The sequence below is a fragment of the Paramormyrops kingsleyae genome, chromosome 8, assembly GCF_048594095.1.
Source record: "Paramormyrops kingsleyae isolate MSU_618 chromosome 8, PKINGS_0.4, whole genome shotgun sequence".
Classification (NCBI taxonomy): Eukaryota; Metazoa; Chordata; class Actinopteri; order Osteoglossiformes; family Mormyridae; genus Paramormyrops; species Paramormyrops kingsleyae.
The window spans coordinates 39,951,393-39,964,077 of NC_132804.1; the positions used below are offsets into that span (position 1 = coordinate 39,951,393).

At 43.1% G+C, this 12,685-nt stretch overlaps 1 protein-coding gene across 3 annotated transcripts in view; it reads right to left on the reverse strand.

The window, feature by feature from the left end:
- The window catches only part of plekha6 (pleckstrin homology domain containing, family A member 6), a 139,556-nt gene that overhangs the window by 8,954 nt on the left and 117,917 nt on the right, over positions 1-12,685 (reverse strand). For all 3 annotated transcript variants that reach the window (XM_072715850.1, XM_072715849.1, XM_072715851.1), the window contains 4 exons: positions 12,224-12,400; positions 11,548-11,700; positions 11,310-11,443; positions 11,019-11,164 (listed from right to left, as the gene is read on the reverse strand). In XM_072715850.1, the coding sequence (XP_072571951.1) occupies positions 11,019-11,164; positions 11,310-11,443; positions 11,548-11,700; positions 12,224-12,400 (610 nt within the window). The remainder of the gene's footprint in view (positions 1-11,018; positions 11,165-11,309; positions 11,444-11,547; positions 11,701-12,223; positions 12,401-12,685) is intronic.

Genomic DNA, 12,685 nt, shown 5'->3' on the forward strand with positions numbered 1-12,685 from the left:
CATGGTCTCGGATTTGGAGGTGCTGATTCTCATCCCAGCCGCTTCACACTCGGCTGCGAACTGTCCCAGCGAGAGCCGAAGGTCACGGTCTGATGAAGCCAACAGGACCACATCATCTGCAAAAAGCAGAGACCTAATCCTGAGGTCACCAAACCGGACACCCTCAACGCCCTGGCTGCGCCTAGAAATTCTGTCCATAAAAGTTATGAACAGAATCGGTGACAAAGGACAGCCCTGATGGAGTCCAACCCTCACCGGAAACAAGTCCGACTTATTGCCACTCATGCGGACCAGACTCTGGCACCGGTCATACAGGGACCGAACAGCCCTTAAAAGGAAGCCCGGCACCCCATACTCCCAGAGCACCCCCCACAGGACTGCCCGAGGGACACGGTCGAATGCCTTCTCCAAGTCCACAAAACACATGTAGACTGGTTGGGCAAACTCCCATGAACCCTCCAGAACCCTGCGGAGAGTATAGAGCTGGTCCACTGTTCCACGGCCGGGGCGAAAACCACACTGCTCCTCCTTGAATCCGAGGTTCGACAATCCGGCGGACCCTCCTCTCCAGAACCCCCGAATAGACCTTACCAGGGAGGCTGAGGAGTGTGATCCCCCTATAGTTGGAGCACACCCTCTGGTCCCCCTTCTTGAAGAGGGGGACCACCACCCCGGTCTGCCAGTCCAGAGGCACTGCCCCCAATGTCCACGCGATGCTGCAGATGCGTGTCAACCAAGACAGCCCTACAGCATCCAGAGCCTTCAGGAACTCTGGGCGGATCTCATCCACCCCCGGGGCTCGGCCACCGAGGAGCTTTTTAACCACCTCAGTGACCTCCGCCCCCGAGATAGGGGAGTCCACACCCAAGTCCCCATACTCTGCTTCCACATCGGAAGGCGTGTCGGTGGAATTGAGGAGGTCTTCGAAGTATTCCTTCCACCGACCCAAAACGTCCCAGGTTGAGGTCAGCAGCACCCCATCCCCACCATAAACAGTGTTGATGTTGCACCGCTTTCCCACCCGGAGCCGCCGGATGGTGGACCAGAATCGCCTCGAAGCCGTCCGGAAGTCGTTTTCCATGGCCTCACCAAACTCCTCCCAAACCCGAGTTTTTGCCTCAGCGACCGCCGAAGCCGCATCCCGCTTGGCCTGCCGGTACCCGTCAGCTGCCTCTGGAGTCCCACAGGCTAAATAGGCCCGATAGGACTCCTTCTTCAGCTTGACGGCATCCCTCACCACTGGTGTCCACCAGCGGGTTCGCGGATTGCCGCCGCGACAGGCACCGACTACCTTACGGCCACAGCTCCGGTCAGCCGCCTCCACAATGGAGGCACGGAACATGGCCCATTCGGACTCAATGTCCCCCGCCTCCCCTGGGACATGGGAAAAGTTCTGCCGGAGGTAGGAGTTGAAACTCCTCCTGACAGGGGATTCAGCCAGACGTTCCCAGCAGACCCTCACTATACGCTTGGGCCTGCCAGGCCTGGCCGGCTTCCTCCCCCACCAGCGGAGCCAACCCACCACCAGGTAGTGATCAGTTGACAGCTCCGCCCCTCTCTTCACCCGAGTGTCCAAGACATGCGGCCGCAAGTCCGACGACACGACTACAAAGTCGATCATCGAACTGCGGCCTAGGGTGTCCTGGTGCCAAGTGCACATATGAACACCCTTATGCCTGAACATGGTGTTCATTATGGACAATCCGTGGCGAGCACAGAAGTCCAACAACAGAACACCACTCGGGTTCAGATCGGGGGGGCCGTTCCTCCCAATCACGCCACTCCAGGTCTCACTGTCATTGCCCACGTGAGCATTGAAGTCCCCTAGCAGAACAAGAGAGTCCCCAGAAGGAATGCTCTCCAACACCCCTTCCAGAGACTCTAAAAAGGGTGGGTACTCTGAACTGCCGCTCGGCGCATAAGCGCAAACAACAGTCAGAACCCGTCCCCCCACCCGAAGGCGAAGGGAGGCTACCCTCTTGTCCACCGCGGTAAACCCCAATGTACAGGCGCCCAGCCAGGGGGCAATAAGTATGCCAACCCCCGCTCGGCGCCTCTCCCCGCAAGCAACTCCAGAGTGGAAAAGGGTCCAACCCCCTTCAAGGAGACTGGTTCCAGAGCCCAAGCCGTGCGTCGAGGTGAGCCCGACTATATCTAGCCGGAATTTCACAACCTCGCCCACCAGCTCAGGCTCCTTCCCCATCAGAGAGGTGACATTCCATGTCCCAAGAGCTAGCTTCTGCAGCCGAGGATCGGACCGCCAAGGTCCCCGCCTTTGGCCACTGCCCAGCTCGCAATGCACCCGACCCCTATGGCCCCTCCTACGGGTGGTGAGCCCATTGGAAGGGGGACCCACGTGCCTTGTTCGGGCTGTGCCCGACCAGGCCCCATGGGTATAGGCCTGGCCACCAGGCGCTCGCCATCGGGCCCCAACCCCAGGCCTGGCTCCAGGGGGGGGCCCTGGTGACCCGCGTCCGGGCAAGGGAAAACGTGTTTCCATAATTTTTTTCATCATATGGGGTCTTTTGAGCCGAACTTCGTCTGGTTCCTCACCCCGGACCTGTTTGCCTTGGGTGACCCTACCAGGGGCATAAAGCCCCGGGCAACTTAGCTCCTGGGATTTTGTACCCAGTTATTAATGTGAAAGCCCTTGGCATTAAATTGATCCATTCAATGTAACAATTGATTGATTAGAAATAAAGTTATATGCCTTTTTAAGTTACTATGTCCTTATGTGACAAGACTTTTGTCAATGACTGTACAGTGGAGGGTACAGTGTGGGAGGCTGGATAGAGGCAGGATAAACAGCATTAACCAGCCATCTGAGATTCCCAGTCTCTTTGGCAAGGCTTACTGTATATTACTTAAAGTGCCAGACTTTCCAGTTTTTCAGGCAACTTCATAGAAAAGAAACAAAGTAACAAAATCAAGTCTGTCTGAGAATCCCTTATTCACTTTGATTATTCCTTACATTGGATTAAAAATGTTTTTTCAGCTCATTTGCATCCACTAAGTGAAATGACAAAACAAAAACATGTTTCCTGCTTTACGTGAATGGCATAAGATATGAACTTTGACACTGTGACAATACTTCAGTTTAGGGGTTGCACACTGAATACATTCATACATTGTTGGGACAGGAGTGGAAAATTCAAATGAATGAATTGTTTGGGTGCTTTCTGAGCTACATTACAAACCTACATATTTCAATGAGAAAGCATTCTAGTACTATGGCATTCCTCAAAACGTATACTGAGACAAAATACACTTAAAACACAATCCAAAAATTTCTAATGTATATAAAACTATTTTAGGTAAAGATTACTTATGGTTTTGAAAAAGCTTTGAAATTGATTAGTTGTGATCCTCTTTAAAGAGTAAAAATTAAATAAACCATATTTATGAATATACTTTACAGTAAAGTGTAAACAATGAAAAACCAGTGTTGGAGTGTGGCAGTGAAGTGAATGTGCAATTTGAGTTTTGCAAAGTTGTTTTTTTTTTTCCAATGCACTATTGTATGTATGTATGTATGTATGTGTCTGTCTGTCTCTGTGTGTGTGCCTTATATACAGTGGTACCTCAGAACTTGAACCTAATCCGTTCAGAACTAGGGTTCGAATCCTAAGAAGTTCGAGTTCTGATCGAATTTTCCACATAAGAACTAATTGGTTCCCGGCCCCAAAAAATTACACCTAAAGAGAGATCAGTGCTCTCGCTCACTCAAAAAAAAGGGAGGAAAGAAAAAAAAAAAAAAAAAAAGGGAAGGAGGGAAAGGGAAAAAAAATAAAAAAAAGACAAGGACACTACACAGCTCCATTCTAGAATAGGGGTTGCGGATCATGTTAGGTATGGTCTGCCCGGGGCCGGGTGGTGGTGAGTGGGTCGCTGTCCTGGGGGCTGCCATGTCTTCCCCCTCTGACGTGCTCATGGTGCACTGTGAACCCAGCCTGCCCAGTTCAACCAATAGCATTCTTGACCCCATCTATCCTCCTTTCGCTCCTGCCTCTCCTCTCTTCCATCTCCACCCCCCAATATATCCTCCCCAAGACACATTAGTTCACAAACATATCATTATTATGATTATTGTTATGTCCTTATTTGTTTGTTTATTGACTCATTGTTGATTTTACTCACAATCATTTGCTTTATGACATGACCCTTACCTTTGCATATAGGTGTGCGTATGGTAAATACACTAGATTTAATTATATTTTATATTTAGTAATCCTCTTACGGTGGTTAATTGTGTGAATGTTTTTCTCTCCCTATTTTTGCCGTCCCCTTCACTGTCTCCCACTGCTATGACTTACCCTGTTTCTGTGTTTGGTTGCATAATAAAGAAAAAAAAAATTATTACTCTGTATTCGTTAATTTGTTCGTAAATCGCAAACGTTTAGGTTGTAACATTTGTACAACTATTGCTAAATTTTTTGGTGAGCAATGGCTACCAAAATGATATAAAGTATAGTGTATTACCTGATACAGTATTTTCAACAAAAAAAGCAGTATCACCAACAAATGATGCTATCACAGCGAATGTGAGGCTGAGACTGAAGCATTACCCTTTGTTTCCGCTAAGAGAAGTGCCGCGTGACTCATTTCCCCGCGCATACAAGTTATCTTAGGTCGGTGTTCACGGTTCGACTTCTGAGATTCAAATCGAGTTCTAGATTATTTGTTTTCAAACTGGTTGGTTCGACTTTTAAGAAATTCGAGTTCTAATGAGTTCGAGAACTGAGGTACCACTGTATATATGTCCAATTTATGAAAAACTGTCGGATAAGTTAAGTCATCCCTGGCTTTAGAAAGTTGTTTCTGCCCTTTACCTGGCTGATTTCTGGTCATTGCCAGTGTCTTGTGCTTCACCTCATTCAGAGCCTGTATCATCATCAGAGACCCTGCGCACCCCCACCACAGAATGTTTGCCCTGCTGCCCTCAGAGAAGAGGTTTTGCAGCACCAGGACCAGGACAGTCAGATTCTGTATAGTTTCATTCGTCAAGCCATTAGACTCACCCACCCCCATCCCCACACTCCACCTCTCTCAATCCATGCACGTCACTTTCAAGAATTGTTTTTTTTTCTCTAATGTCTAGTGCAACATAAGAAACATAAGAACATAAGAAATTTACAAACAGGAGGAGGCCATTCTGCCCATCAAGCTCATTTGGGCAGAGTTGTTAGAATCTTATCTAGCTCTGATTTAAAGGAACCCAGGGTTTTAGCTTGCATTACATGAACAGAAAGACTATTCCATACTCTAACTACACGCTGTGTAAAGAAGTGTTTTCTCAAATTCAGTTTAAAATGTTCTCCCGCTAATTTCCACCTATGGCCACAAGTTCTAGTATTTAAACTAATATTGAAGTAGCCATTTGGCTGAACAACATCCAGACCTGTTAGAATCTTATATACCTGGACCATGTCCCCCCTTTAATCTCCTTTGTGCGAGGCTGAACAGATTCAGCTCAGCTAACCTCTCCTCATAAGACATTCCTCTGAGACCAGGAATCATTCTTATAGCCCTACGTTGAACCTTTTCCAAGGCAGCAATGTCTTTTTTAAGGTATGGTGACCAAACCTGCACACAATATTCTAGGTGGGGTCTTACCAAGGAATTATATAAATGTAACATCACCTCCCTTGACTTAAACTCCACACACCTAGAGATATAACCCAACATTCTATTGGCCTTTTTTATTGCTTCCCCACACTGGAGAGAGTGGGACATGGAAGCATCAACATACACGCCGAGATCTTTCTTGTAATCAGCTACCTTTATTTCAGTGGAACCCATAAAATATCTGTACTTTATATTTCTGCTCCCTGCATGGAGTACCTTACATTTATCTGCGTTAAATTTCATGTGCCAGGTATCAGCCCAGTCACTAATTAAATCAAGATCCCGTTGTAGCCTCTGTGCTGCTAGTTTAGTATCTGCTACACCACCCACCTTGGTGTCGTCTGCAAATTTAACCAGTTTACTTTATGTATTGGTGTCAATATGATTAATGTAAATTAGGAACAATAGTGGTCCTAAAATTGAACTCTGCCAGTTTTCGATCCACGCTGCTACAGTTCATAAAACCCCTGCAGCTTTGAGCTTAAGCAAGAGCTGTTTGTGGGGGACAACATCAAAGGCCTTCTGAAAATCTAAGTAGATCACGTCGTAGGCCTTTTTATGATCAATTTCTCTTGTAGCTTCCTCAAAGAACTCAAGTAGATTAGTTAAACAGGATCTACCTCTCCTAAATCCATGATGGCAGTCCCTCAGAATGTTATTAGAATCCAGGTAATCTACCATTTTCACTTGGATTTTAGCTTCCATTACTTTTCCAGTTATGCAAATTAAACTGATTGGCCTATAGTTTGCTGGATTACTTCTATCCCCTTTTTTGAATATGGGTGTTATATTAGCATGCTTCCAATCAGAAGGTACCACACCAGTAGATAAGGATTTTTGAAATAGTAAAGTTAAAAGTTGGCTAATAATATCCCTCATCTCTTTTAAAACTATAGGTAAGATGCCATCATATTTAGATTTTGTATTTTTCAGCCTCAGTTATACATATATTGGTCATAGACAACGCTGTATTTGTACTAAATGGTGGCAAGTTACTTGTGTTCTCTATTGTGAAAACCCATGTAAAATAATCATTAAACTCATTTACTATATCAATTTCATTTTCAACTATAAGATCCTTACTATCCTACGGATTAGTGATTTCAGCTTTTAGAGCTCATTTGGAGATAAAATATTGGAAGAAAATTATAATGTCATCCTTATCCTCCAATGCATCCTTAGCCTCCAACTTTTAATGTCATGCTTAGTCTCCAGACAGTGATGTGCACGCTTTTTGCTGCTATACTGCTGTCAATATACTTTTATGTATATTCTATGTTAATTCCACTTTATATTCTATTTCTATTTATTTTCTATTTAGATTTTGTATTTTTAAAGTTTTAGATTTTTAGTATTAATATACTCTACTAGGCCGATGGTGAGTCAATGCAACATAATTTTGTTCTGATGTGCAGTGTATGTAGCTATTCTATAAAGTAGCTATTCTATTCTATTCTATTCTATTTTAATTCAGAGACACCCCTCTCCCCTGAATTCCAGAGGGATTGAGTCACAAATAAGTCAAATGGTGCCTTTTTCACGTTCCTTTTCTCTCCTTCCCTGCTTACATCGAATGAATGAATCAGTACATGTGTTGTTAAACACAGATATCAAATTATTGTAGTAATCCCATGTTAACCACAAGATTGTAATTTAAAATCCTTAATTTAAACTTTTACTCTATGAAAGTAATAGCAATTCATAAACCAAGGATTAAGATGTGAAGATATGCTGTTTGGAATTTGGAACAGAACTTCAGTAAAACTTAAAATTATCAATATCTAGTGATGTGCAACATACCCATACGTACTATATACCATTACAAATAAACCAACGTGTACAATGTAATTTGAACTACAGTATGAAGTAATCAATGCCAATCTTATGATGTGCAAACCTCCATGTCAGGTTTGCTATCAAATTGACAGAAAATTTGATCGAATCTGATCATGGATTATTACGTAATTGCATCTATCTAAAGCTAAATACTTTAATCGAAAGTAGCTGTAAAGTTGCTTCAGTATACAGTCATAAATCCAATGGACTGCTATACAGATGCCGAGACCAGGACTCCGGTCAGATGTCCCCAATCAGTGGTCCAAGTTTCGAATTCCCAATGATCAATATTCCTGGACTTTAGACCCTAAAATCACACACCTTGGATTCCTCTGGGAGTAGAACTGAACTGAAAGGTACTGATGGTACAGTACCTGCATGAAGAACAACTGCATGAAAAGGGGGTAGAAAAGCCACAAAACTATTAAGAGCTGCTTCAGACCTGCCCCCCCACCCCCGAACTCCATCTCTTGATCTCCTCATCAACTCTCCAACAAACTTCCAGAGATTCCATTTGCAACCACATAAACTCCCTTTCATTCATTTGACAATCTAAACCATATTGTTAACCCTTTCAATCCTATCCTTTTTTGAGTGTTTTTCTATCCCTTTAAGTTTAGGCTTATTATATGTCCTTTATGTTTTTGTTGTCAGGACATTCTGGGTTACTCAGATGTGTCATGATTTGATGTGCAAATGCTGACACAATCTTGATATCCTTTTTAGGAGGAAAAACTACTTGTACATATTGAAATTTCTACATTTTTTGCCTCATCTAATTTAAAAATTTGCATGCACTACAAATATAATCTTATAAATGTTGAGATTAGAGTTTCTATAATGTGGGAACTTAATATATAATATACAGTATAAATATAAATATTGTAATGTAACATCTGAAAGAAATTGAAATATAAAAGCACGCACCTCGGAACGCAGGATAAGGGTTAATCTGTTTTATAATTTTGGGTTGTGCTTCTAGGGTTTGCTGTGCAGAACAGTATTTCATTTTAAGGGTACACATTTAGATTTAGTTACTGACTTTCCATATTCCATCCTGCTCGTTGATTTTATTCTCTTATTTTGTATTTGTATTTTGTTAAGTGTGATGTCTATCGTGTGTTATAGTGTTAGAAACAATGCATGTCTATTATATATCTTAAATCTCCATCTGAGTAAATAATAATTTAATAATAATTGGCACTTTATTGATAATTGGCACTTAATTGTTTTTACGCCTCCCTCAACTCGCTGTCCGCGAAGGGCAGCCACCTGTAGTGGCACCCAGGGAGCTGGGGATTGAGGGTCACTGGTGCGCAACCACCCTAAGCTTGTCCAAAAGTATCAAGAGACTCACTCTACAGCAGTGAACAGAGTTTTTTCATAGAGTTGCTACCTACCTAATGAGAGTCAGGTTCGGTGGACAAAGATTTTAACCCAGGTTAAATAGTTAAACTGTGATTAATGAATTCTATTCATATCCTGGAACAAAATCTTAACTAATTGGGACTTCCATAATATTGTTTGTTAGCAAAACAAAGCATTCAAACATAATAATAATCAATAAAAATCAATCAATCAATTAAGTAATTTCTCTACCTATGTTTGGAGACATATTATCAGATAAATTTTTTCCTAGAAGCGTCATGCTTTATCGTTAAAAGATTGGGTCATGGAAGGGGTGAAAAGGGTGCTGCCATTGCTTGTCCTTTTGGTTTGAGTCAGACGATGGTATTGACAATCGTGCATGACAAGGAACGGATTTTAGTCCACATTAAGGACGAAGCTCCAAGGATAAAAAAAACATAATGAATAAGAGGAGAGGCAAGATTTCTGAAGAAGTGGAAAAACCCCTCTCCCTCTGGACTGAATGGCAGACTTGTCAGAATGTTCTCATAAGCCAGAAAGCGTTGTCTGTTTGCAGACCTCAAAAAAAGGTTTCCTAATGAGAATGACACAGACTTCAAAGCAAGTGCAGGATGGTTTATGAGGTTTAAGCAGTGACAGGGAGTTCATTAAGTCAGGATACAAGGCGAAAGTGCGTCAGCTGGTGAAAGAGCAGCTTCTGAATTCCCTGCTACATTGGTGGTTTATTACAGAAAGCTGATTTGTTCCAGAACAGATATTCATCATAGATGAGACTGGACATTATTGGATGCCAGACCATTCATTTATATCCAAGGAGAAGAAGGCTATGTCAGGCGTCAAGGTTTCAAAAGACGATTTGACCCTTATGTACAGAGGAAACTGAGCGGTCAACTTTAAGCTAAAGCCGCTGCTAGTGTATCATACCCAGAATCCTTGAGCACTGAGGAACATCCCCAAGGCATCTCTTCCAGTAATATGGATGTCAAATCAGAAATCTTGGGTAACTTGTGAATTTTTTGAGGATTGGCTCTTCAACCGCTTTGTACCAGTAGTACATTTAAGATCCTTCTTATTTTAGACAATGGTCCTGGCCACCCAACAAACATCGTTGACTTTCATCCTAATGTCACCATCATTTACCTCCCTCTCAACACCATCTCCCTTCTGCAACTGAAGTACCAGGGGATCATTATCATATTCAAGCGCTACTACATGACACCTACACTAAGCCAGTCTGTAAGTGCAACAGCACTGAATGACATACGCTTACATAATAAAAATAAACACCAGTTGGAATGAAGTTCCAAGTACAGGTATGAACGGCATTTGGAAGAAGCTGTGCCCTCAATTTGTTAATGATTTCAAAGGCTTTGACAAGGTAAACAAGGACTTGGTGATTCTGAGCACTCAGCTGCAAATGGAGTTGGAGGAGGAAGATTTCATTTAATTTTTTGAGGCAGACAAGCAGCCTTTGACGAACGATGAGTTGATGGAGCTTCACTAACAGCAGTGCAAAGAAAAAGAAAATCCAGAGGTAGAGCCAAGTCATCAAGAAAATACAGCAGGCTTTGCACACGTCATGAAAGTTGTTGCATTCTTTGAAGAGATGAATCCCAATGCTCAGCACTTTGCAAAGATTATTGGGGATGTCACTCCGGTTTGGCTCATCCTACATGAAAAGATGAGCAAGAGCATTCGGGGCCAGTTTTTGCAGGGCAACGACCCGCAGCTTCAGTCATGTGTTACTGATGAGAATCAGCCATCAACATCTCCAACACCTTCAACATCTTCAATGTAACCACCTGCTCTAACTTTCACGTCATCCCCAGTGAGAAACACTTACATTACTCATGTAAAAAATATTTTTTTCTTTACTTTAGCATTAATCAGTTTATACATTTAAGGCATTATTGCATTTAATGCTTATTAGGTGTTAATAGGGGGTCTGTTTGTATTGTATTTGTTCGTATGTATGTATTGCTGAATGAATTGCATCACTCTTCACTGGACTGACAGGGGAAAACTTCATGAAACACATCTGGTTGGTCAGCAATCCCCTGAGCACCTTATATTAGGGTTCTGCAACCCCTACTCTGAAGGACAGCTGGAGAAGTGGAATGTGTTTTATTGGAAATGGCAGTGCGCCACAGGAGGTGCCTTGGTGGGCCCTGGAGGTGAAGTCTCCTCACCGGACAGGAGTCGGCTGCGTCGGGATGCTTCGGCAGCTAAAGCACAAGAGATCTCAATTCGCTTCTCCTGTTCCTGAAGTTGCTGTTCTGGATCAGTCTCTCGGCTCTCGGCAGGGCCATCCAGAAGGGGGACAACGTTCTGCATGCTATGAGGAGAAGGCAGGCACTGGTTAACTGGTATGCATTTATCTACAAATTTCTAAAAACAGCAAGAATACATCAAGGAACAAGAGTACATTGCAAGATTAGATCTGTATTCTAGGAGGGAAAACAGATGAAGCCTGCCCATACTTTGATTTGGCAATTAGTGTCTTGATCCGCTCCACCTTCTTTTGCTTCTCTCGCTCCTCCTCAGGACTCAGAGGTGTGCTGGGTTCTACGTCCAAGTACCGTTCTGGAATCAGAACCTTTTCTGGTGCTGACAGCTAGAAAACATCAAGAATGGAGAATCAAGTTGGACGTCCCCGCAGACACTTTGATCTTCTAAGAGGCAATCTGTTCTGAGCATGGTCACTTGGATGGGACTTGCCTCCTTATTTAGGCCCATGTTGTATGCATCAGGCTCAATCTGGAGCCGTCGCAACCGTGCAATCTCCTCCCGGGGTGATTCTACCCCCTCTCCCCGCACTGCTGCCTCCAGGTCTTTGATGTCCACCTCGTGTGCTGTCAATCTACGCCGGACCTAAGCAAGAGAACGTAGTAGGAAAGATCTAGTTTAGTTCCCCTTTAATCAAGTATCAGTAGAAAGGGCTACACAATATCCTGTTATCACGATTTCCCATGTGAATACCTTCCAATTTACAGCTAGATTATACTGATGCAATTTTTATGGTTGTACTTATTTCAGATCATTTCTATAATTTTTATTACACCGATATAATAAATGATTAAACACCTCATAAATAATACCTCATAAACTGTGTTGGCAATATGTAAGCATTAACAGCTAGGCTTGTGAGCAAAAGGTGGCTAAATTAAATCAAAACATGGGCCTTCAATTAAGTTTTGGTCAAGGGACATTAACAGAATGTTAATGCTTCATTAAAAATATTCGGCTATCTAAATCTAATGGAAAGCTGCATATTATGTATGCTGCCTTGAACGAAAGTGACTGCAAAGCAAATGAGAGGATAAAACAGATCAACTTCAACCAAATGAACAAGATAAATGAGTGTAATCTATATGTAGGGCTTGAGGGCACACACCACTCTATAGTTAGTGGATGTTTTAAAGCCATCGATAGGCTGAGAGCTTGGGAGGTTCAGACTTCGCCTCTTGTCCCGCACGCTGTTGCTCTGGTTCCTCCTGATCCTCTCATTCTGCTCCTCTACACTCATCTTGGATCTGACCTCAGCTGGGAAGACGGCACTCTTGGGTCTCTCCTGCCAGATGAACACACACTGATGAGCAGACTGATCTCAAACCCAACTCCCTGCCTCAATCAAGACAACCTTTCTTGAGATAATACTTGCCTTACTGTCTGGGTAATTGAGAAGAATCTTATTATGTTGTAAAGTTTATATGCATTAAAATATTAAGCTTGTATTTTCTATTGTACTCTCTATTTTGTTACTATTACTATGCATATGCACAAAGACAATGAACTTCACTCTGATTTTGACCCTTTTGCTGTGGAAGATAGCAATGCAGCTATCACTTTCATACCA